Consider the following 24,159-nt stretch of genomic DNA (forward strand, 5'->3'; position numbering starts at 1 on the left):
ATGCTGAAGTGGTTTTTCACTTGTAGATGATTAAAGATGGCTGAGGGAATAGCATGGATGGCCCACTTTGATATCACTTGTTCGAGGTTTGCTTTGAAGACGGAAATGGCCTCTCTGAGACCGATCAGATCTGTCGATTGAAAATGCAAGACAGCTGTGTTAAACTCTCGCTCTTTCTCTCTACCCTCTCTCTATCCCTCCCTCTCCTACTCTCCCTGTCTCTCTCTCTATCCTGTCTCTACCTTTTTCTCCTTCTATCACTCTCTCTCTCTCTTTCGCTCCCTCTCCCTCTCTACCACCCCCCTCCCTCCCCCTCTGCAGCACGCTGGATGATGAGAGCAGTAACCTCCGGCAGCAGAAACTGGACAGACAGGTGAGAGAGTGTGTGTGTGTGTGTGTGTGTGTGTGTGCGTATGTGTGTGTGTTTATGTGTGTGTGTGTGTGTGTGTGTATGTGTACTGTATGTGTGTGTGTGTGTGTTTGTGAGCATGTGTGTATGTGTGTGTGTATGTGTATTTGTGTGTATTTATCTGCACGACCCTGTAGGACTCCCATCAGTACAATGAGTGGGCCATGTTTTCTTTGTGTGTGTGTGTGTGTGTGTATGTGTGTGTGTGAGTGAGTACATGTGTTTGTCCACGCCAGTCTATTGCCTATGAGTGTGATTGAGTTTGCTTGCTGCAAGATGAGGTGCATTTTCCTTTTATTCAGTCTACTTACATACTGATAGTATACTTACATACTGCAAGTGTACTTACTTGTACATAATGACAGTAATCACTGCATCAGCAAGGAAACAGTCAAGGAGAATGACTCTGCAGTAAGCACCTAGAGTGTGCGTTAGCATGTGCATCAGAGTGTGCATCAGAGTGTGCATTAGAGTGTGCATTCGCAGTGCCTGTCATCTGGGCCTTGCCACCCACTGGAAATGCATAAGTTGTATTGGTATGGAGGGAATAAGCTCAGAAAAATATGTCATTCTATCTGGATGCTCTGAGACTGCTACTGGATGTCTTCTGAGCTACGTGCTGCGTTGTGCTGTGAAAATGACAACTCTTCTGGGTGTTAGTCATTGCAAGGCTCATGAGAGAGGATGTCCTCTACACCAGAAGTTCTCAATCGTTTTGGGGCTAAGGCACACCAAAGATCAAACCAAAACGCCAAGGCACATCGGCTTATGGTTACTGATTGTAAGTATGTCACACAAATTATTATCTAGGCAATAACAGGAGTGTTCATTCTTAAACCCATATGTTTCTCGATAGGCTACAGCTGTGACCACAGTGATAGGCATATGCACACACACACAGACACACACTCTCTCTCTCTCTCATTCACTATAGGCTAGTGTGTTCATGAGCTGAGACCACAGTGATGGGCATATGCTCCCATGAGCCTCGGCACAGCGGTTGAGAACCACTGCTCTACACTCATCAATACCTTCCTTAACTGAACTGTCAATCCTTCAGATGAAACAGCTGATGAATGAGCGCCAAAAACTGCAGTACAATTTGATATTATTTATCTGGAGTAGTAATTTATTTAAAATTAAAATTATTTTTCTCGCAGTCGCCCAGATTATCATCGATATTAGCACTGAGCTGAGTGTAAGTCAGGGATATTAAAAGTGATAAATGGAACACACTGTGTCGAGTCGGAACAGTAATATTCATCACACACTTCTCTGCAGTAATGTATTGAGTCATCAGCCGCTGTGCTGTGCTTGGCGTAGAAATCAATAAAAGGCTTCTGTGAACACGGGCCTCTTAAATTGCGTCTGCCTAGCTCGATGTCGATCCTTTTCACACGGATATAAAGAGAAGTTGGGCCGAGGACCAAAATGATATGTGTCATGATTATTAATATAATGAACACGTAACGTATGTGTCTTGTAATAGCAGTAAAAGGTAACGAGGCGCTGGTCGGGGGACAGTAAGATGCAGGGATGCTAATGGATGTGGCATTTGATGGAAGTAAGTAAGGCAAATGGTATTGCCAGACATTTCCATATTTGCCAGACATTTCCAGACATTTCCATTTGACATTATATGTCAAAAGCTACAGCAGCGCAAATGTATTTGCCTGCATGGGGATGCTGCAGCTGCAGCTGAATCGGGATTTGTATGTGTGTGAATGTGTGCCTGTGTGTGTGTGTGTGTGAATGTGTGCCTGTGTGTGTGTGTTTGGACACACTAATGGACTCAGTGATAGAGGCACATTAGCATATGCATGTGTTGTACGAGCCATCAAGACCTCTTTGTGTGAGAAGATGTGTTCAATCAGAAAATTGTGACACAGATAGAGATAGAGAAAGAGGCTGTTCAGTGCATCAACTCACCATCGCTACACACACACACACAAACACACACACACTATAAGGGACCAAGGCAGCCACCCCACGTTTAGGGAGGTGCGCCACTGGATTAGGTGGTGTTGAGGGAAGGAGGTGTCAGGAGACGAAAGTTCCATACAAAAATATGCCTTATTTTCCAAAAACAGGCAGATCCAGGAAGCACAATGACACACACGCACACACAACACACACATACATCCAGTGTGTGACTGAGAGAGTGACACTGTGACTCATAGCCCCTTAGCCCCACACCTCCACAGTTGTCCACAGACACCATAAGTCAGTAGATTTTTCTCATCGCCATCTCTGCAGTGGATGAAGCCGTCGCACAATATGTAGGCTAGCCAGCCAGGTATTAGTTGACTGTGTGACAAGCCAGAGGAGAGCACGCGTGTCACATGCTACAGAATACAGTTCATTATGGGGCTGTCTCTGTCAGTTAATGGGGTGTAAGGTCTAGAAACCGGATGAAGTGCCATGACTTAAGACATCCTTACGTCTTAATGAACCTCGTCGGAAGTCCTCTGCACACGATCAGGAAACATCGCTGGTGCATTACGCTCCCATCTGTGTACATTAGATGTGGGTTTGCTAAAAGCTGAGATAGATGGTTGTTTATTATGATAGCTACTTATTTAGTAGCATGTGCTTTGCCTCTTGTATGAGAGGCGTCTGATATATAAAGCAGCGTTTCAGTGGACTAAAGAGAGGATGGAACTCTCTGGAGTGGCTCACTTGTCCATGTGTGGTATGGGCTGGATTCACATGGTGGAACTTAGTCACAGGCGCGTGCGTGTCTGTGTGTGTGTGTCTGTGTGTGTGTGTGTGTGTTAGAGAGAGAGTGTGCTGTGAGTGCGGCTGGGAGGGAGGAGTGGGGCTGAGGGCTTTCCCTGCCTCAGGGTTTATTCATGGGGCAGCCGTGCTTTATGCTCCGCCAGCGCTGCCTCAACTCACCGAGCTGTGCCTGAGTCCCCTCCAGCACGTGATGCTGCGCTTGTGTGACTGTCAGTGGGCATGTGTGTGTGTGTGTGTACTGTATGTGTGTGTGTGTGTGTGTGTGTGTGTGTCTGTGTGTGTGTGTGTGTGTGTGTGTGTGTGTCTGTTTGTGTGCGTGTGTATGTCTGTGTGTGTGTGTGTGTATCTGTGTGTGTGTGTGTGTGTGTTTGTGTGTATCTCTGTGTGTGGTGTGTGTGTGTGTGTGTGTGTGTGTGTACCTTTTGAGACTCTGGACCATCCTGCCACTGCGTCTCACGTTATGTAAGCTTCTAAGACTGAGGGGAACCCTGCAGTTGATAAAATATTAAAGGATTTCATGGTACAAGAGAGTACTGAATGCACGTGCACACTACTACTACTGCATACACACACACACTGAGTGACTGGTGTGTGTGGGGTGAGGGAGTGTGTGTCTGGTGTGTGACTGGTGTGTGTGGGGTGAGTTAGTGTGTGTCTGTTGTGTGGGGTGAGGAAGTGTGTGTCTGGTGTGTGACTGGTGAGGAAGTTTGTGTCTGGTGTGTGTGGGGTGAGGAAGTTTGTGTCTGGTGTGTGACTGGTGTGTGGGGTAAGTTAGTGTGTGTCTGGTGTGTGACTGGTGTGTGTAGGGTGAGTTAGTGTGTGGGGTGAGGAAGTGTGTGTCTGGTGTGTGACTGGTGAGGAAGTTTGTGTCTGGTGTGTGTGGGGTGAGGAAGTTTGTGTCTGGTGTGTGACTGGTGTGTGAGGGGTGAGTTAGTGTGTGTCTGGTGTGTGGGGTGAGGAAGTGTGTGTCTGGTGTGTGTGGGGTGAGGAAGTGTGTGTCTGGTGTGTGTGGGGTGAGGAAGTGTGTGACTGGTGTGTGTGGGGTAAGGGAGTGTGTGAGGGCTGCGGGACTCCAACAGAGAGTCTTTGAGGGTTTGTGACTCATTCTGTGGCCCAGTGACGATGTGAATGTGGATTAGTTCTGGAGAACAGCACTAATAGGCTCATTAAAACAGCGATAAGGCACAGCAGATCCCCGGCCTGATGGATGGCTGATGAACTGCCAAGGTACTGTAACCTCAGCTATAGAAACAACAGCTTTACATTTATTTATGTATCTCTCTCTCTCTCTGTCTCTCTCCCTCTCCCCTCCCTCCTTCCATCTCTCTCTCTGTTTTTCTCTCTGTTTTTCTCTCTCTGTTTTTCTCTCTCTATCTATTTGTCTGTGTGTGTGTGTGTGTGTGTGTGTGTGTGTGTTTGGCAGCGTGCTCTGCTGGAGCAGAAGCAGAAGAAGAAGCGACAGGAGCCTCTGATGGTCCAGTCCAACGTAGATGGACGGTCGCGTGCTCGCCGGACCAAGCAGTCTGAGGAACAGGCTCCGCTGGTGGAGTGCTACCTCAGCAGCAATAGCAGCACCATCTACCATGGTAACACCCCCTCGTCACCTAGGCAACAACCACACCCTTCACATATTAACACTGCTTTTCCACCTGTAAAATGAAAACACTCTTTAACATATTAACTCTGCTTTTTCGCCTGTAAAATTACAATACTCTTTAACATGTTAGCCATTCCTTTTCACGTCTAAACATATACTAGATGACATGGCCTTTTTATTGTAAACTGACTGCACTGTTCTCCATGTCCCAGAAACACTGGCTTGTTGCCTTCAAAAACACTACTTTACCACACAGACACTGCAAGTACACCTAAACAGTGTACCTCATTAATAGTTCCTCTTTTCTCAACCCAACAACAACAACAACTTACTTTGAAAAGCAACTCTAGCACTAACAGTAATCAACAGATGATGGATGGTGGCGAGTGCTACTGCTAATGAATGCTGCCATGCTCTCTCACTCAATTTGCATCCCAGTGATGATCTTCCTTGTCTCTCTATGCACCAGGGGACTGTCCTTACCTCACCCCAGAGCCTTCTTGTACGGCTCGGTCTCACCTCAAACACTCCTGACTTTACACAAAGTTTTGTGATGTCGCACAAAGCCTTGACCCCCTGCCTCAGCCCACTAATACCCTTAAAAAAAGAAATGGACAAATGTAAACCGTGGGATAAAGGACTACCAAGCCGACAAAACACACCAGGCCTCCCAAGCCCCCAGATAATATGTCATCAAAAGCGCAGAGCAATTACAGAGATGGGCTCAGGTGCCGGTGGAGGCAGTTCAAGGGCAAGTGCCTATCTGAGTGTTGACTCAAGGCAATCAATTGCAATCCCCTTCCCTGGCCCACCTCGCTCAAAGGGAGGGATGGGAGCTTCTGAACTGAACCAAATTGAAATTTCATTGATTGCAAATGGACACAAAAAGGTGGACTTTACAGCTAACAGCTTCTCTAACCCCCACACCTGCACTGCTGCCCCCTGCAGGCTGAGTTGGGTGGAGTGGGCTTTTTCTACTGTCTTATTATCATTCAACAGAAATGCGTCTCTAATTAACACACAGAAAAGATGGCTGAACCGGATGTTGTTTTTGTGATTAATGCCTTGGCTCTAATTGAACAGCTCTATCACAGCTTGAGTTGAGGAGACTCACGCTGAGCCTCTGGTCAGTGAATGCTGTGTGACCTTGGTGCCAGTGGACCACGGCATGCTGATGAGGACCATAGGGACTCATCCTCTCCTGTCTCTGCCTGTTGCCAGGCTCTTGTGTTGCTAAGCCCTCCATAAATAGAACAGGGCTCTTGAGCCCCACTGGCTGGACACAGCCAGACCCAGCGGAGATTGTGCTGCTTATTTCACCCAAAACAAAAGGCATTTGCCTTTAGTCTCCTGGTCAGCTGGGTTTGTGGAGAAAATGGCCCTTTATTCCTCCTAAGCTAAAGCCTTTTATCTTGATAATTGAGGATGCACCACAAAGAAAGAAGACATAGAAGAGCTGCTCAAAAGTCTCCATAAATATCCTTAACAAGACATATAATGCACACAGCAGTAATAGCAGCTCCCAAAAATCTCTGGTTTTTAGTATACAGTAATAATGTCATGTGCACTGATGCTGAGCAGCTCTCCTTCATTAACTCAGTGCTGCTTCCTGCTTTTTTATTCATCTATTTGTGCCTGACACAGGCATGGCTGATTATAGGCTGTGGGCCAGATGTACGTACATTTGCGAACGTAGCGTTATCAGCGTCATGGACAAACCGCAGATTGCGAACACTGTCAGATCCAAGTTTCCGTCATATTTATCAAACTAGTGTAAACTGCGCCTTTCTCCGCCCATAAACGCAATTTACGAACATCCACAACTGAACGGACGAGCCTAGCGCAGTTGAATGAAGTTAACTGATGACAACATTAAAAAGAATCAAATGTTTAGCGATCATGAAATAATACCATACATGAGATGTCAACAAGCAAGGAGATAATGAAGATCAGTAGTTTTACTCAAACTACTTGTGCACGTAGGCTATGGAAAATTGGTCAAATCTAGCCAGTAGGAAAGTTTAAGTGAATGACGTGAAAGTGAAAGTAAGACATTTGAAAGGCCAACGAAAGTTAAGGTTGCTTTTGATAAAACAAATACTTACAAAACTGGTGCTCTAAATAGCGATTCTGTTGTCTTTGAAAGATTCTCTGGATTAACACCTGCTTTTACAAGGCGGAAGTATTTAGGCGCAGAATAGACATGCGCTTTCAGGAGCAGTCTTTGTACATACCGCAGAATACATAATTAGGCGCTCTTTACGCTTCCCCTCCCATCTTTTTACGCTAAACTCCACTTTCCCCTGGATCCTCCCATGAATGCAATAGCCTATGCATGACACAAATAACGCAATTAGCCATTTTCAGCTCCCACGATAGGCAGTTTGCGCTTTTACATCATTGCGGCCTGTTTGTACATACCTCGCAATGATTTTACACGCACGTTGCGAAACAAAATATGCCTGAAGTGGGTGCAAAAGCGTTCATCTGGCCCAGAGTGTGCAGGTGTTAGCTCGGTCTAGCCTGAGTATACAGTGCTTTCATTACAGATTTAGCCTCTTATTCTGGTCAAGTGCACATGTACTGCAGATGAATACTCCAGAGGGCCGAGCTAGAGCCATTAGGTTTATTGCATTAGTAGCTGGATTTCTACCTCTTACTCATTCGCATATTTTACATGTACAACATAAAAATTCGTTTCAAGAAAATGCAAATCTGTGTGTCCATGTGCTTTGTTATGTTAAACATATACATCAATGGTGGGGTTATTAAGTTGTTCACTGTGGGATCAAAGCATAAGGTTGTCAAGGAAACTTTAATGAAAAGCTATGATAATATACCAAACAAATGTGAATTTATGCAAATAAACTAGTTTCCATCAGCTTCAATCAAATTGTACCTTATGTGAATTAGGAGAAAATCCACCCCCTCTAGTGAATCAAGGTCAAAGGTTTTATACAAATGTCATGCATTTCGAGACAGGATCTCTTAATGTAATGGTCAAAATGTGCATTAAGAATTTGGATGGAAACCCACAGACAGGGTGGTCACTGTTGCAGACCTTCCAAAGCAGAGGAACTCTCATGTCAGTCCAGTAACATGAAGCAAGAGATGGTTCTGAATAATTTTTTACCACTGTTTATATGTATTACTGCACAGTGTGTGTGATGTATAAATAATAGTTTTTACACATAATTAAGTCAGGTTAAAAATTCAGACTTTCCATTTGAACATATTTGTACTCCAACGAAAGTAAACATTGGACAACCTCTGCTGAAATAAGCCTAGCTGACCCTGACTCCTATGACGTGAAGATAGGACAGCACGGTTCTGTAAACCTGGAGAAATCCATTTCAAATGGACTACCTCCTCATTTCTGTAGTGAGATAGTGTGATAGTGAGTGAGATTGGAAAAAGAAACACTGTTTACTCAACAGATGAACCAATTTACCAAACCCAAATGTCAGCGCCATTGGGTAAGCAGTGTTGCATTTTTCTGTTTCTTGCTCTTCAGTTGTAGTTTGTGAGATAGCTGCACTTGCAGTATAACTCCTGAAGGTGTGTAGGCTCCCCTCTCTCCTCCTGCATTGAGAGGGCTGCCAGTCTGAAGCACAGTCCACCCTGACAGATCTAATTATCTATGTGAAATCTGATGTCATAAGCAGGCAAACGCTGGCATGTCCGCTGATTGAGATTTAATGATGAGTGGCGCACTTGTTAATCCACCTGCACACAAATAATGAGCCTCATCATGTTCAAGACAGAGATGGAATACTTCCTGGGCACCATGTCTGGTTAAACAAAATTACAAAATTACAAAATTTAACTCATTAGAAAACAGATTTGATAATTATTTTTACAATTTCCTGATCACATTATTTATACAGGGCAGCCGTGGCCCACTGGTTAGCACTCTGGACTTGTAACCGGAGGGTTGCCGGTTCGAGCCCCGACCAGTGGGCCGCGGCTGAAGTGCCCTTGAGCAAGGCACCTAACCCCTCACTGCTCCCCGATCGCCGCTGTTGAAGCAGGCAGCTCACTGCGCTGGGATTAGTGTGTGCTTCACCTCACTGTGTGTTCACTGTGTGCTGTTTGTGTTTCACTAATTCACCAATTGGGTTAACTGCAGAGACCAAATTTCCCTCACAGGATCAAAAAAAAATATATACTATACTATACTATTCAACTTTGTTAATGCATCTACAATATGGCGCCATCATAGCCAATTACAGCCATTATGGTCCCCTATGTCCTTAGGAATACATATGCTATCAGAGAAATATGGATGGTTTCACACATAACTCATATCAGATCTGAGTTCTGAAGGCTCTTGGTGTGCCTGGCCTTCATCACGTTCGGCACAGCAGTCCCAGAGCTCTGATGAAGGGAGGAAGTAGAACAAGGCTGAGAGGCAAAGAGTCAGGGAAAAAAAACGTGTTTCCTATCAAAGCTTTGGATCTCAAGGTCTTATGCGACGCACAGGAATAAAAAAGCATCAAGAGCGGGCTTTGTGAGACGTGGGATGTGGAGGAGAGACCCTCTCTCTGCTTGCATATGGCCTTTTGTAATTCTGGCCTAATGATTACCTGTGTGACAGAGGAGCGAGAGAGAGAGAAGCGTGTTCTTTCACATCGGTGCTCAGACGACTGTCGTCAATCCGAGGCTTATGACTCTGACTCTGCTGTTGAATCTGCTTCTACTCACACCCATCTTTCCTGATTCCTTTTAACGACCTCCGTCTCTTCCTCTCCCCTCTTTCTCTTCCTTTCTTCTCTCCTTCTCCTGGTTTGTTTTCTCTGTTCCTCTGTTCCCCTGTGCCGCGGCCTGCTCCCCCTCTGCGATGTGCGCTGCGGTGCGCTGCGGCGTGCGGTGGGCGGTGGGCGTGTAGTGCAAGAGGCCGAGCAGGAGGAGGTAAAGCCGCTGGCTGAGCCGCCACGCTCCGCTAAAAAGGCCAAGGCCAGTGGCTCCACCCCGCAGACCGGCAGCGGCAAGAAGGAGAAAAAGGGGAAGCAAAAAGGTCAGCCACACGGTGGCGCTCCCGCCACCCGTCACCACCATCGCCCGCCTGCCTGTTGGCCTGTTTGCCTCTCGGATGCACCCTCCCCCTCTCAGCATGCCGTGCCCCGTCTGTCTGCCTGTCTGTCTATCTGTCTGTCAGTGTCGTCTCTCAAGGTCGGCCGAGTAGCTTGGCACCTTGGCACGTCCAGGGAGTGTTGACATTGACCTGGTTCTTCAGACTCAGTGCAGCTCAGAGAGCATGTGGGGAATGTGTGTGTGTGTGGTGTGTGTGTGTGTGTGTGGGGGGGGGGTTTAGAGAGGAACAGTGTCGCATCTCACATCTCATCTTGACACATCTGCGCGATGTGACGCATGGCTGAGTGAGAGTGCACGTGCTTGTGAGTATGTGTGCGTGTGTCGGAATGTGCATGATCACTTGTGTTTTCCACACAGGCAGGCTTCAGAAAGAGTGTCTCAAAATTTGGGTGGGATTCTAGGCTGAAGCAGGCTCTCTCCTAATTGGGGAGCTCTAGCTCAGTGTGAGGCTCTGTGGGAGAATAGAGCTCACTGTCATCAAACATCATACGCCTCATTGTTTCTGAGGGCTACATCTCAAGATCTCGCATCGTTCCTTCGTTGACACTCCCTCCCTCTCATTTAGCCATCGTCTGGTTTCTTCATCTTCTATACCACGAGCTGCTCATCTTTCATCACTCCCCCCCCCCCCCCCCCAAGAGAGACCCACTGCCACCTCCCAGATGTGCACAGCGTTCCGCTCTTCTGCGGGTGGCACATTGCGATGATGAGGCTGGGCTGGCAGAGCTCAAGCGTCTCATTGTCGGCGCCAGGGCCCGTGCCAACCCTGCCCTCTGGAAAGAGCGGATAAACAGATAAATAAGAAATGTTGTAATCACGCCAGCGATGTTTGCTCTCGTGAGGCTGCCAAACTGAGCAAGACGACAACGAGAGAAATGGCTTTGAACGCAGGGCTCTGTCAAGGTGTCATTAGCCATGAAAGAGAAACATAGCGTGCTTTTCTTTCTGGAGTTCATCATCTTCATGCAGAGACAGTTCTCCCCTGGTAGGGGCATCGCTGTTTGCTGAAATCTCATTTGGAAACACACTGGGAAAGTAATGATTTTCTTCCAAAAAATAGGATATTTGCCTTTTCTGCCCAGTGACTTCATATTAAGCAGTTTGACAAAAGAAAGCTGGCCCATATGATGTGCTGTTTGTCTTCAGTACTCATTCTAGCCATAATGTAAAATCCTGACAAATGTCCTTATTTTGTCATCCCTGATCCGTCTTATACAGACAGACATCTATCCATTACTTCTCTCTCTCCTTCTCTCACTCCTTCTTTCTCTCCCTCTCATCTGTGCTGTCCTTCTGAGGGTCATCTGTCTGTCCATCCCTTGTCAGAGCGATCACAGCCTCCACGACACACAGTGTTTGCTGATGACCCCCTAAGCCACAGTCAAAAAAGAGAAAAAGTCTGCTTTAACCAGGGTTTTCTGCTCCCACTTGTTTTTATTTTTCCATGACGTTTCGGGTAATCAACAAGTGGGAGCAGAAAACCCTGGTTGAAGCGGACTTTTTCTCTTTTTTGTCTGGTCGTTTGTTTGTCCTGCTTCCAGGTCAGACATTTGGATGTGCGGACTTTAAAACTTACCCCCTAAGCCACAGTCCCAAACCCCTGATGTTACAGTAATATCACCAAGTCTGTGTTAATCCAGCAGTTCTTATCAATTACTGTCCATGCAAAGACTGAATACACTTAACAGGAGGGGAAAACATCAATGTCTTGATTATTTTTTGGACCATTATGAGCGTAGCTCTCAAGGCTGTGTGTTTGACTCAGCATCATCAAGAGATAATTTCTCATAGTCTCATTTTCATCCCATGCATCAGAGATGTAAGCAAGACAGACAGAAAGAAGATGGAGGTCGTGAGAGAGGGAGAGAGGGAGGGAGGGAGAGAGGGAGAGAGGGAGAGAGGGAGGGAGGGAGGGGAGATGCTAGAGATTTGAAGCCATAATGATCAGTGGACTGAGGAGGATAGATGTGATCTTCAGGTGCCAGAACACAGCACTGTCTTTTCTTTATTGAACCCAAAGGGATGCTGTTATCTGCTCTGTCCTGTGACTTTACCCATCTGAGTGGGGGAAAGCCAACAGGCCATGTGCAAACATGTACAAGCAAATCAACAAAAACATAATTGTGAAATTCATGCATTTTTACGGCCAGTGAAATTTTAAGGCTCTTTCCAAGCACCAAAAATGTTGCCCACTCTGGCTCCATATGTATTTGTAGTTGTATATTTTCGACTGTGAGGCCTTCTTTCCAACCACCAGTCACTATAGCCTTGGTTACTTAGTGGTTACCAAGGAGTTTTTTGTTGAGCAGCAGCCCTTAAGCCTTTTGTCTGGTGCTTGTGTTTTGTGCAGAGCAAGGCATGATTTGAGTATGTAGTCGTGTTGGTGGAGGTGTGTGCATGCCATTTCAGACTGAAGCACAAAGGACATTCAGAGACCTTTTGTGTGTCTAGGGACATAGGTGAGAATTTGCACATCTATGGCGAGAGACATGTCCTTAAGCATTCATGCATGATGATGTGCCTGTGTGTGTGTGTGTGTGTGTGTGTGTGTGTGTGTGTGTTTGTGCATTTGTGTGTGTGTGTGTGTGTTTGTTTGTGTGTGTGCGTGTGTGAGCTGTGCATCTGAGCGGATTTTTGCGGCATGTGTTTGTGTTGGGCTGTGTGAATGTGTGTGTGTGTGTGTGTCCAGCGCGCGTGTGTGTGTGTGTGTGTGTGTGTGTGTGTGTGTGTGTGTGTGTGTGTATGTGTCCAGCATGTGTATGTGTATTGACTGTGTGTGTACTGTATGTGTGTACGTATGGGCTGTGTCCAGCTCCTAGTTGACCTTGCTGTGGTGGTTCTGGTCTGACTGGTGGGCGGGGGGACCTTGTGGCTCCTGCAGGCATCGACGGTCCGGCTGCCTTCCAAGACGAGGCGCAGAACCTGGACAGTCAGATCCAGATCCTGACGGTGGGTCACCTGTCCTCCGACGAGGCCGAGAGCGACAGTGTGTGCAGCACGCAGACCCACAGCAAGCAGGACCTGCGGGTCACCATGCTGAAGAAAGGTACTGGCGGCCGGCTGCATGCTGGACGTCTGCTCTGGATCTGTGCTTTGTGGGGCTCGGCTCATCTCTGCAGGACTGGGGCAGAGTGGTGGCACAGTGTGCTGTACAGTGGTGTAGGGTGGTGTAGCGTGGTGTGGTGTAGGGTGGTGTGGTGTAGCGTTGTGTGGTGTAGCGTGGTGTGGTGTAGCGTGGTGTGGTGTAGTGTGCTGTGGTGTAGCGTGGTGTGGTGTAGCGTGGTGTGGTGTGGTGTGGTGTAGTGTGCTGTGGTGTAGCGTGGTGTGGTGTAGCGTGGTGTGGTGTAGCGTGGTGTGGTGTGGTGTAGCGTGGTGTGGTGTGGTGTAGCGTGGTGTGCTCTACCGTGGTGTGGTGTAGCGTGGTGTGGTGTGTTGTGTTGTGTTGTGCTATAGTGTGGTGTGTTCTGTTGTGCTATAGTGTTGTGCTATAGTGTGTTGTGCTTTAGTGTGTTGTGCCTTAGTGTGTTGTGTTGTGTTTTGTTGTGTTGTGGTGTGTCGTGTTGTGTGTTGTGTAGAGTTCTCAACGGGCCTGAAAATTACAACCCGACCCGACCCGGCCCGTGGCTTTTAAAGTCCGAACCCGATGTAACCCGACCGAACCCAGCCCGCGTCCCGACGTAAAACATACGTTTTGACTGTTGCAGACCTGACTGTGCATGCAGCGGCGTCAGGTGTGCCCCCGTCCCTCTCCATAATGCACGTTGCACGCAGTAGCCAGACTTTCTTTACGGTGAACAGCAGGGATGATTAATACATGTTTTTGTTTTTCACTGAGCGGAAAAGATTAAGCCTGAGGTCCGACCCGAGTCATTTGCTTATATTTTCGACCCGAACCCGCGGGTCCCGTCGGGTTTGTTGGGCCGACCTGACCCATTGAGAACTCTAGTGTTGTGCTATAGTGTGTTGTGCTATAGTGTGTTGTGTTGTGTTGTGTTGTGTTGTGTTGTGTTGTGTTGTGTTGTGATGTGCTGTGCTGTGGTGTGATATGACTTGCTGGGCTCTCAGCTCTGATGATAGGAAGCATTATGACTCACTCGAGCGAAGTGAGGCTCTGATTGTGTGTGGGACCTGTGGGTCTCTTGATTAGAGAATTGGCCGTGTGTTTGTGTGTGTACACTTGTGTGTGTCTGTGTGTATACACTTGTGTGTGTGTGTGTGTGTGTGTGTGTGTGTATACACATGTGTGTGTTTTCCTTTGAGTGCTCACACGCAGCCCACACAGACAAAGGAAGGCTAATGATAATGGCACTGCATTATCACCGGCAATAAACCTCTATTTTCTGAATGTCAGTCTGAAAAAGATGGCAGCTAATTAACTTCCACTCCAGTCAAATCATGCTTACCAAATAAGGTCGTCATCTGAAATATATTAAGTGAAATGCTTAAATAACACCATAACCTAATTAACACCACTCTAGAGAATTAGTCTTCTTTTTTCTATCTTTCTGCCTTTTTTCTTCTATCTACCTCTTCTCTCTCTCCCTCATTCTCTCTCTCTCTATCTCTGTCTCTCTCTCTCACACACACACACACACACACACACACACACTCTCTCTCTCTCTCACACAGACTCACTTACTCACACAAACACATACACACACACACACACACACACACAGACACACACACACACACACACACACACACACACACACACACATACACACACACACACACACCGCCCCCTCTCTGTAATTCAAAAGTATCTCCCAAGCAGGGTAGGAATTTCATGGCGGCCACGACGGCCATGGCCGTCATAGCCCCTTGCATTGGCCGTGAGGCCCCTTTGAAAATCAGAGGTTTACAGGCCACGGTGGCCTTGGTGCCCCCTTCTTTCAATATTCTGCTTTGCATCCTACTAATAGCGATTTTTATTTAGCCTGTGGCCTGTCAAAATAATCTTAGGATTCACAGCACAAATTAATTTAGTCTTTTACGCAGTGGAGAAAGTGACAGCGCAAGAAAGAAAGTGCGTCCAAATTCACCCATTCTCATATATAAACCATATAAACAGGAGACATTACCGAACACAAAGGTGTAAAGCAGTCCCCTGTACAGTTAGCCGTTCCAGAGTAATCCAGTTTTGAATTTGCAGTAAAGTTCGACATACATGGATGTCTCCAAATTTGGGCTTTACGTTTTACAATGTGTTAAATTGTTCCACATGATTTCATAACGGGCCAAATACAAAATAAATGTTACAAATATCGCCTAGATATTTGTAAATCAGGGACAGCTGACTAAGAGTTTGTGAAAGTAGCCTTAATGATCACAAATTGCTAAGCATGCATCTAGGCTATTTGAGTTTCTTAAAGCTGAGCTGTGCTTAAATTGTTCAATACATGATTTCGTAACAGGCCAAATATAAAATAAATGTTATATATAGCCTAGATATCTGTAAATATTAGATGATCAGATTATTTACAGTTCTATGTAATATGTCATGTTTCATGTTTTTGTAATGTTTCATACAGTGATGCAGGTCTACTGCAGTGAATAGGCTAAATACAACTTTGATAATTTTTATAGCCTACTACTGTATAGTTAACTTTGGCCTTGGTGCCCTGACATGTGGCCTTTGTGCCCCCCACCAAATATGCCCAACTGAAGGCCAAGTGGCCTTGCCCCCAGAATGGTAAAATTCCAAGCCTGCTCCCAAGGATATATAGTTGCCAGTTTCCTGATTGGTATGCTGGCGTGGGTCCCTTGTTTATTCTGGCAGGATGAATGTGCGGAGGAAGCATCCTAGTGTCCCCATCGGCCAGAGCAGCCCTTGGTCCATGTGACTGGCCCCTCTCCCCGCCCCACCCCAGCAAAGCATTAGGACATAACATACTGCTTAGATGTAGCGGCAGAGTCCTCTCTCTCTCTCACACACACACACACACACACACACACACACACACACACACACACACACACACACATACATACACACACACTCTCTCTCTCACACACAAAGAGGCATCAGTATGCTCTATCTAAACAAGAGTTCACCACAGGGATTTTAATGTTATGGTGTCTTTGATGTTAGTGTTGTTTTTGTTTTTGTTTGTTGCTTATCTTCTGCATTCTTGCATGCCACTAATTTTCAGTGCTCCCCTGTCCTCAGGACAACAACAGTAAGCACAGTGTTTTTATTAACTGTTTACTGGTTTGTTTTGGAAGGGATTTCGAGCAGCATGAACTTTGACGAAGAGGAGGATGATGATGATGAAGTCAGCTCGAGTTCGTCGCAGCTCAACAGCAACACGAGGCCAGGCTCGGCCACCAGCAGGAAGTCTTGTAAGGTGGGGATGGACCTTACTCAGCCTGTTTACGTGTGTGTGTGTGTGCGTGGATGCGTGCGTGCGTGTGTGTGCGTGTGGTGTAAGGTGGGGACCTTACTCAGCCTGTTTATGTGCTGTTCATGCAGTCCAGCGATTTCTGTCTGCAGGACACGTCGCTGTGCATCCCTCGCTCTCATACACACACACACACACACACACACACTCACACACACACACAAACACATGCACACACATACACACTCTCCCACTCTGTCACATACATACACACACACACACACAAGAGAGAGGAGACATGTGCTGCTGACTCTCTCTCCTCTCACATCCCGAGCACTAATGTGTGTCTGCCCCCTTGAGACCCCTACGGTCAGCATAAACTCTCTGCTTAACATGGCCGCAGCATCTCCACTTGGACAGCTTAAGCCTGTGAGGCTGCTGCTTTCTCCCTCACTCCTTCTCTCTCTTCATCTCTCTTCTGTTCTGTCCATTCTTCTGTCGCTCTGCTCATACAGTAGGCTCCACCAGGGCCACCTTTATGTGCGTCCGGGCTCGTCCACTTCCCGGTCATCTGTCCACATAACAGATCAGTCATTATCTACCTGTCCTTCACCCCCATCATCAGACCCCCTGATGTGCCATCTACAGTATCTGTCACAGATCTACTGGCGGTGACTTTAAGTTAATGGCAGACTGTCCCCACAGTACCTGCCTGAGGCAGGTTCGGAAATGTGTTTCTCCAGATTGCTTTCTGCCCAAAAATACCCAGTAATGTGCCAGCCGGCCTGCCAAGGTGAGGGCCCTGGGCCCTGTCTCACCATCAGAGGTTATTATATCACATGCATATTTCATCTGCAGCGGAGCAGACCAGAACACCTGACACAGAGAGAGAGAGAGAGAGAGAGAGAGAGAGACATAAAGATACAGAGAGAGAGAGAGAGAGAGAGAGAGAGAGAGAGAGAGAGAGACATAAAGATACAGAGAGAGAGAGAGAGAGAGAGACATAAAGATACAGAGAGAGAGAGAGAGACATAAAGATACATAGAGAGAGAGAGATAAAGATACATAAAGATACATAGAGAGAGAGAGAGTGAGAGAGAGAGAGAGATTCATTCTTCATTTCTCAGTAGTAGAGGCCACAGGGCTTGCACTGACCTCCACCTGTCTGCACCTTAACTGCATCCCTCTCACACACACTTAACAACCCGCCCCCCATCACACACACACACACACACACACACACACACACCATTTGCAGTGTTGGGAGTTATGCGTTACAAAAGTAATGTAATTACTGTAATATATTGCTGTTTGCGGTAACGCGGTAATGTAAGGCATTACAAAAAAAATTGGGTAATATTTACTCGGTACAAACTTCAGTAACGCGCGTTACAATGCAGTTTAACCCAAAATTAAGCGCTTGTTTTGTTTTGATATATATTCGCAAACACAACGCGAGAACAACAGAGGAGAAAAAATCCCTTGACGGAAGACGCAAAGAAAAGGAAAAGAGCTTCAGACTGAGCGAGGGGGAGTTTCGTAGAGAAAAAGCATCACCTGGTGTCCCTTTAAGCTTTGATTTACAATATAGTAGGCTCTCTATTGATTTTAATGAGTAGGCCTAGGCCTTAAAGTTACAGTATTTCTATCACAATTTACCAGACTTTGACCTTTTGTCGGTTTTTAACAAAATTCTGACTATGATTGTTCCTTGTATTGCATTATGAGCACTGCGCCTACTGTATTGCATTCTACTGTTGCCTTAAGCCTAGCTCAGTCATTATGCTATACCACATCTCCCTCCATTGGAAGAGCAAGCTGCATTGAGCGTAATAAACTGCATTTAGAATGGCAAATCCATATTTCTAGATATTTTGGTGAAAGTAACTTAAAGGTAATGCAATAGTAGTGTAATGCCTTACAATTCAGAGACAGTAATATTATAATGTAACAAATTACTTTGAAATGACAGTAATAAGTAATGCATAGTACATTACGATTTTAAAGTAACTTGCCCAACACTGACCATTTGTGATAAGATGCATGTTAGTGACGCAGGGCTAGGCACAGTGGTGCCATTAACAGGCCTAGGGGTATGCAGGCTGCCGAGCGACACGTCAAATCACCCCCCCCACCCCCCCCCACCCCACCCCCCTTTCGACCAGCTAATGTGTTGGATGGCGGCCGTTCATGAGCACTTCCCCTAGCAAGAAGCCCCCCTCTGTTTGTGCGCACAGATGGCGCTCTGTGGCCAGCATTGTACTTCCTGTCTGCCTGCTCTTAAAATGGAAAGTGATCATGAATCTGCAGCTCCTACAGGGAACAGAGAGTGGGACTCCAAACACCACGTGTAGGTGCATGTTTTATGTTTTATTAAACATCATATTTAATGTTTAAATCTTTATTTATTAGGGATATTTCTCATTAATGATATTGAGTCCATAGCCAGCCTCCTTTTGCATGTGTGTGTTAGCGGGTTTCACAAGGATGTGAGGAACCTTGGTGATGGAACAAAGTGGAACCTGAATTAGAGTTTTAGCTCAAGTGTCAGACTGTATTCACAGATCAGCCAGAGAGGTAGACAGATGAATGTGGAGCTTTTTAGGCTCACAGGATCAAAAGTAGAGTCAACATCAGCCGTTTGTGAAGTCTTTTTTGTGAGATGAATAACAAGGTCAGTGACCTTGATGGGCATCAGGACTCGGATGAACTCCACCGATGCGTCACATTAGCAGGTAAAATAGACCTGAAATAGGCATGTTGTAAGAACTCTCTACTAGGTTTCTGTCAAATGCAGATTTAGGGCATTAAGGGCATCTATACTGGATGTGATCTTACTCTAGTATGTTAGTGTTGTAATGTCTACCTACAGCATACAATTCGTTCATCAACATTTAGAGCAGCAGCAGCCTTAAAAGTTGTGGGTTCAATTCCCAGCTTCCACCATTGTGCCCCTGAGCATGGCATTTAACCCCAAGTTGCTCCAGGGACAATGTACTGTAATCCCTTGTAATATACTGTAGTTGACATAAGTCACTTTGGCTAACAGTGTCTGCTCACTATATAGTGTCCTTTTTTATGGCGGCCACTATATTTCACTATACTACACTATAATTCACTATACTGTACTACATTATAATTCACTATACTATACTACACTATAATTCACTATACTATACTACACTATAATTCACTATACTATACTACATTATAATTCACTATACTATACTACATTATAATTCACTATACTATACTACACTATATTTCACTATACTATACTACATTATAATTCACTATACTATACTACACTATATTTCACTATACTATACTACATTATATTTCACTATATAGTGCACTTTGTATTGACTGAGCGGATTTTCCAAACACAAGGGTAACCTGTGAGTGTCTGTCTTTTCTAAATAAAATAATCCCTGTTCTGTGCATGTGTGTGTGTGTGTCTTTATCAGGAGGCAGCGTCTGCATCCACCCCGGTCGTGTGTGAGCCGGCCGTTGATGTGGACGACCTGGAGGAGTTTACGCTGCGGCCGGCGCCGCAGGGCATCACGGTGAAGTGCAGGATTACCCGCGACAAGAAGGGCATGGACCGGGGCATGTACCCCACCTACTACCTACACCTGGAGCGGGAAGATGGCAAGAAGGTGTGGGATCATTTTTATATTTTTCTCATTGAATGAAATGTTTATTATACCTTACATATATGTAGTAAAATTTAGTTACCATCCTTTGACTTAGGAATGTTAACCTGTGTCATCTGAAACCCCTCTGTAGGAATATTTTGATTTAGGAATGTTAAGATAACCCCTGTCATCTGAAACCCCTCTGTAGGAATGTTTTGATTTAGGAATGTTAAGATAACCCCTGTGTCATCATTCTTATGGTGACCCCTTAGGATGAGGGTTTGTAAGCAAAAATACCAGCTGGTTAGATGATCTCTGGTTGGGGGTGTGTGTTAAGGGTATCAGGACTGGTTTCACCCACAGATATGTGGGCTTGTTACTTTGACATTTCATGTGGGTAACATGCTCCCGGTATCGTGAATAAAGCTGCAATCTCACACCAGTTGTCTTAAAGTAATTTTGACCACAAAGGTACCGTACCATATACAGTAATCCCAAGCCCCTCAGGTGAGGTCGTTACTTGTGAGAGATGGTGCTCGCTTGGTTTAATTGCACCCGCTGGCTTGCCGTAGGTCTTCCTGTTGGCTGGACGGAAGAGGAAGAAGAGCAAAACATCCAATTACCTCATCTCCATCGATCCCACGGATCTGTCTAGAGGAGGAGAGAGCTTCATCGGGAAACTGAGGTACGGGGGGGTCACGTGCCCCAGCTCACGGTCGGCATGTGACCAGCTCTGGGATACCATTTTATCATCCAAATAATTACTTTCTGAATGCAAGCTGATACAAGGTCATGTAGACCTGGTGTAGAATGTGCAGAGAATCGGACTGGTGAGAAAATGAGCTCTCACAGCAACAGTGGGGCAACTTTCACGCCGTGAAATCCAATTTGAGAGTGTGTGATTGCACCACTCCCGAGTCGAGAGGCTGTTCTATTTGGACAGATGCGCTGCTGCTGCCGTCTCTGATGGCACAGCTCCTGGAGCCACATCTGGTTGCGCTTGTTAGGCTGGGTGATTGGGTTTGCTGCTGACGCATCAGGGCCTGTCAGCCATTACTTCTGCCACCTGTGTGACTATACAGACAATGACAACGACAACATTGTGTGTGTGTGTGTGTGTGTGTGTGTGTGTGTGTGTGTGTGTGTGTGTGTGTGTGTGTGTGTGTGTGTTTGTTTGTGTGTGTATGTGTGAGTGTCTGTGTGTGTGTGCGGCGCGTGTGTGTGTGTGTATGTGTGTGTGCGTGTGTGTTTGTGTGAGTGTCTGTGTGTGTATGTGTGTGTGTGTGTGTGTGTGTGTGTTTGTGAGAGACAGTCATAAGGAGAGAGAAATTACAAAAGATTCAGCAGATACTGAAAAAAAAGACCCTTCACAGTTGCGTGCAGTGTGTAAGGCGTGTGATTTGTCGAGTGTTGTTGTGTGTCTAGTGAGTCTTGTGATTAATCCCACCCGCCTGCTTTGCGTGCTCTAGGCTGCTATCTCCAGACCGATTGCTACTTAAAGAAATGAGCAGGGAATATCTCACCTGTCAGTGATGCCCATTGCAGCAGCAGACTAACCTTTAGCTTGACCTTTTCCTGTCTTAATGCCTGCTACCTTCCGGCACAACTGAAATTGAACTTTAAGTAGCTTATCTCAAAAAGGGAGGCTTGTAATAGCTCTGATTGTTTTCTAACTTTAATAATACCTTGAGGAGTTTTAAGCGCTCTCGATCCCTTGTTATGTCTGCTAATGAACACTTTAAATGTACCGGTCAGTGATTAATGTTGGTTCTTTGGATTTATTGTCTTCATTTTTAAACTCTTACACCAAAGTAAAACACAGTAATTAATCATTGATATCAATGCTCCACACTTTAAAGAGGTGTGTTAGTTTAAGGGCAATTAGTGGTCTTTTCTTTCTCATTATCTTTAAGTTAAAGACAGACCATGTGTGTGTATGTGTGTGTGTTTGTCTGTGTGTGTGAGAGAGAGACAGAGAGAGAGAGAGTGGTGTGTGTATGTGAAGATTGTACATGTTAAAGATGTACCTATGAGGCTCATCTTTGAACACACAGTGCTTCGTCTCCACCAGGTCCAACCTCATGGGTACCAAGTTTACAGTATACGACAGCGGGGTGAACCCTGTGAAGACCACCTCCAGCTTAGAGGCCAGCAACCTGCGGCAAGAACTCGCAGCCATCTGCTACGTGAGTCAGTCATCCATCCACCGCCACCGCAGGGAGGCGTCATTCATCACCTCACAGCACACAGAGAAACATGATACGCCTGACATTCTGTAGCTGCAGCTGCATACATGCATTGACCAAGCACTAAACATGTGCTGGCCACACATGCAGATGGGCATATCTGCAGTAATGCAACTGTGACATTTGGACTGAAGTACATATAGTGTGTGCTGTAAAGTTGTTGGACAACAGCTAACCCCGTTATGAGGAGAACATAAATCAAACCATTAGTGCTCCTGAGCTGTGTTTGGATCGAGCCTCTCCTGTAGCAGCTGAGCTCATTTGTTTCTGGATCAGTACACTCAACACTTTAAGGTGGAACACTGAGACACCTAGTGGTGACTAGAGGTACAGTGCTGTTAAGACACCTGGTGGTGTTTCAAGGTATTGCACAGGCTTATCTTTGCACTGCGCCATTCGGCATAGGATTTATTTATGCCATAACATTACTAGGCCCAGGCCTTTTAGAGAGATTAATGAGATATGTGGGTCATTCATCATGACGATGACTTTCCTCTCGACAGGAAACCAACGTTTTAGGGTTTAAAGGGCCGAGGAAGATGAGTGTCATCATTCCTGGGATGAACATGGACCATGAAAGAGTATCTATCAGACCACGCAATGTGAGTGCAAGGCTTTGTCTTTTCCACCCAGGTCCCAGAAGGAACAAACATGGAAAACACATATAGGCTGTTAAAACCTATAGATATGAACATGGAATGCTATATTGAATATATACTATGAATAATGTAACTTGTATGATAGTAGTATGAATAATGTGATACGCTGTGTTGTTTTATTCATAATTCTGTAGAATATCTAGAGATCCATCTCATTAGCCTGTGTGTGCTGACTGCCGTGCTGTGTAGCTTGCTGTCCTTAATGGCAGTGCATGTTGTTAGCGTTAGCGCCTGAGTGCTGTGAGCGCTGGTGTCTGAGTGCAGGCACATTAATGGAGGTTTAATCCCCACTCCACTCCACTCCACTCCCATCACATCACATCACATCACCTCACATCTGTCTCATCTCCTCACAATCTTCCTGCAGGAGCATGAAACCCTGCTGGCGCGATGGCAGAACAAGAACACAGAGAGCGTGATCGAGCTGCACAACAAGACCCCGGTGTGGAACGACGACACCCAGTCCTACGTGCTCAACTTCCACGGCCGGGTCACGCAGGCCTCCGTCAAGAACTTTCAGATCATCCATGACAACGACCGTGAGTTTTTTATATGGAATATAAGATATCTCTGTTATGTTCAGTCATCTTCTACAGTCACAATTAAATGATGTCAATTAGCTGTTTTGTGTGTGTTATTGTCAGTGTACACAATGCATCTCTAAACTGTGCATCAACATCCTCTCTCCCCACACAGCGGACTACATTGTGATGCAGTTTGGCCGCGTGGCGGAGGACGTTTTCACTATGGACTACAACTATCCCATGTGTGCCCTTCAGGGCTTCTCCATTGCACTCTCCAGCTTTGACAGCAAGCTGGCCTGTGAGTAGCGCCCCTCCCTCCACCCCCAGACGTCCACAACCAGACGCAGACCCAGGGGCGCTCCACTGGCCGCCCCCGATCGCCACTAATGGCTGTGGGGCCCTCTGCAGCCCATGTCTCCCTGCTCTGGAGGGCATGGAGAGTTCAAGATACACTGTGTACGAGTGACTCTGTGTACATGAATGTGTGTGGGCGTGTGTGTGTGTGTGTGTGTGTGTGTGTGTGTGTGTGTGTGTGTGTGTGTGTGTGTGTGTGTGTATCTGTGTCTATGTCTATGTATGTGTGTGAAGGTGTTTGTGTGTGTGTGTGTGTGTGTGTGGTTTCTCTGGCTCTTCGGGCCTTATTGCTCCAGATCAGGACATTACTGCAGGAATAAGCACAAAGACTTCACCACAAGACACCCAACAAACAAACTACAGTTGACAGAGACCACCACCACCACAATGAGGACACAAAAGAACTGTGATGATCTTAACCAGTTTTTGTTATTAATGTTACTCACACGCCACTGATTTGTTGTCTTTCTGGAAACTGAAGTCATTTTAGGCGACCACTGACACCCCTGCTGCCAAGCTTATATTAACCCTCTGATATTAACCAGCTACGTGAGG

At 46.0% G+C, this 24,159-nt stretch overlaps 1 protein-coding gene across 2 annotated transcripts in view; it reads left to right on the forward strand.

Annotated features, from left to right (window-relative positions):
* Positions 1 to 23,677, forward strand: part of tub (TUB bipartite transcription factor) — a 29,414-nt gene extending 5,737 nt beyond the window's left edge. Inside the window, exons 2-12 of one of the 2 annotated variants that reach the window (XM_076288136.1) lie at positions 322 to 373; positions 4,572 to 4,734; positions 9,634 to 9,762; positions 12,721 to 12,885; positions 16,068 to 16,189; positions 19,651 to 19,842; positions 20,394 to 20,506; positions 21,893 to 22,007; positions 22,571 to 22,669; positions 23,094 to 23,265; positions 23,423 to 23,677. In XM_076288136.1, coding sequence (XP_076144251.1) covers positions 322 to 373; positions 4,572 to 4,734; positions 9,634 to 9,762; positions 12,721 to 12,885; positions 16,068 to 16,189; positions 19,651 to 19,842; positions 20,394 to 20,506; positions 21,893 to 22,007; positions 22,571 to 22,669; positions 23,094 to 23,265; positions 23,423 to 23,556 — 1,456 coding nt within the window. In that variant the 3' untranslated portion in view covers positions 23,557 to 23,677. The remainder of the gene's footprint in view (positions 1 to 321; positions 374 to 4,571; positions 4,735 to 9,633; positions 9,763 to 12,720; positions 12,886 to 16,067; positions 16,190 to 19,650; positions 19,843 to 20,393; positions 20,507 to 21,892; positions 22,008 to 22,570; positions 22,670 to 23,093; positions 23,266 to 23,422) is intronic. The other variant, XM_076288137.1, reaches the window with a different exon arrangement.
* The last annotated feature ends 482 nt before the right edge of the window (positions 23,678 to 24,159 follow it).

Source organism: Alosa pseudoharengus, unplaced genomic scaffold, assembly GCF_046254945.1.
Source record: "Alosa pseudoharengus isolate Yale_2024_CS ecotype anadromous, Long Island Sound unplaced genomic scaffold, YU_APseudo_1.1 YU_APseudo_1.1_scf_16, whole genome shotgun sequence".
In the NCBI taxonomy this organism is placed as follows: domain Eukaryota; kingdom Metazoa; phylum Chordata; class Actinopteri; order Clupeiformes; family Clupeidae; genus Alosa; species Alosa pseudoharengus.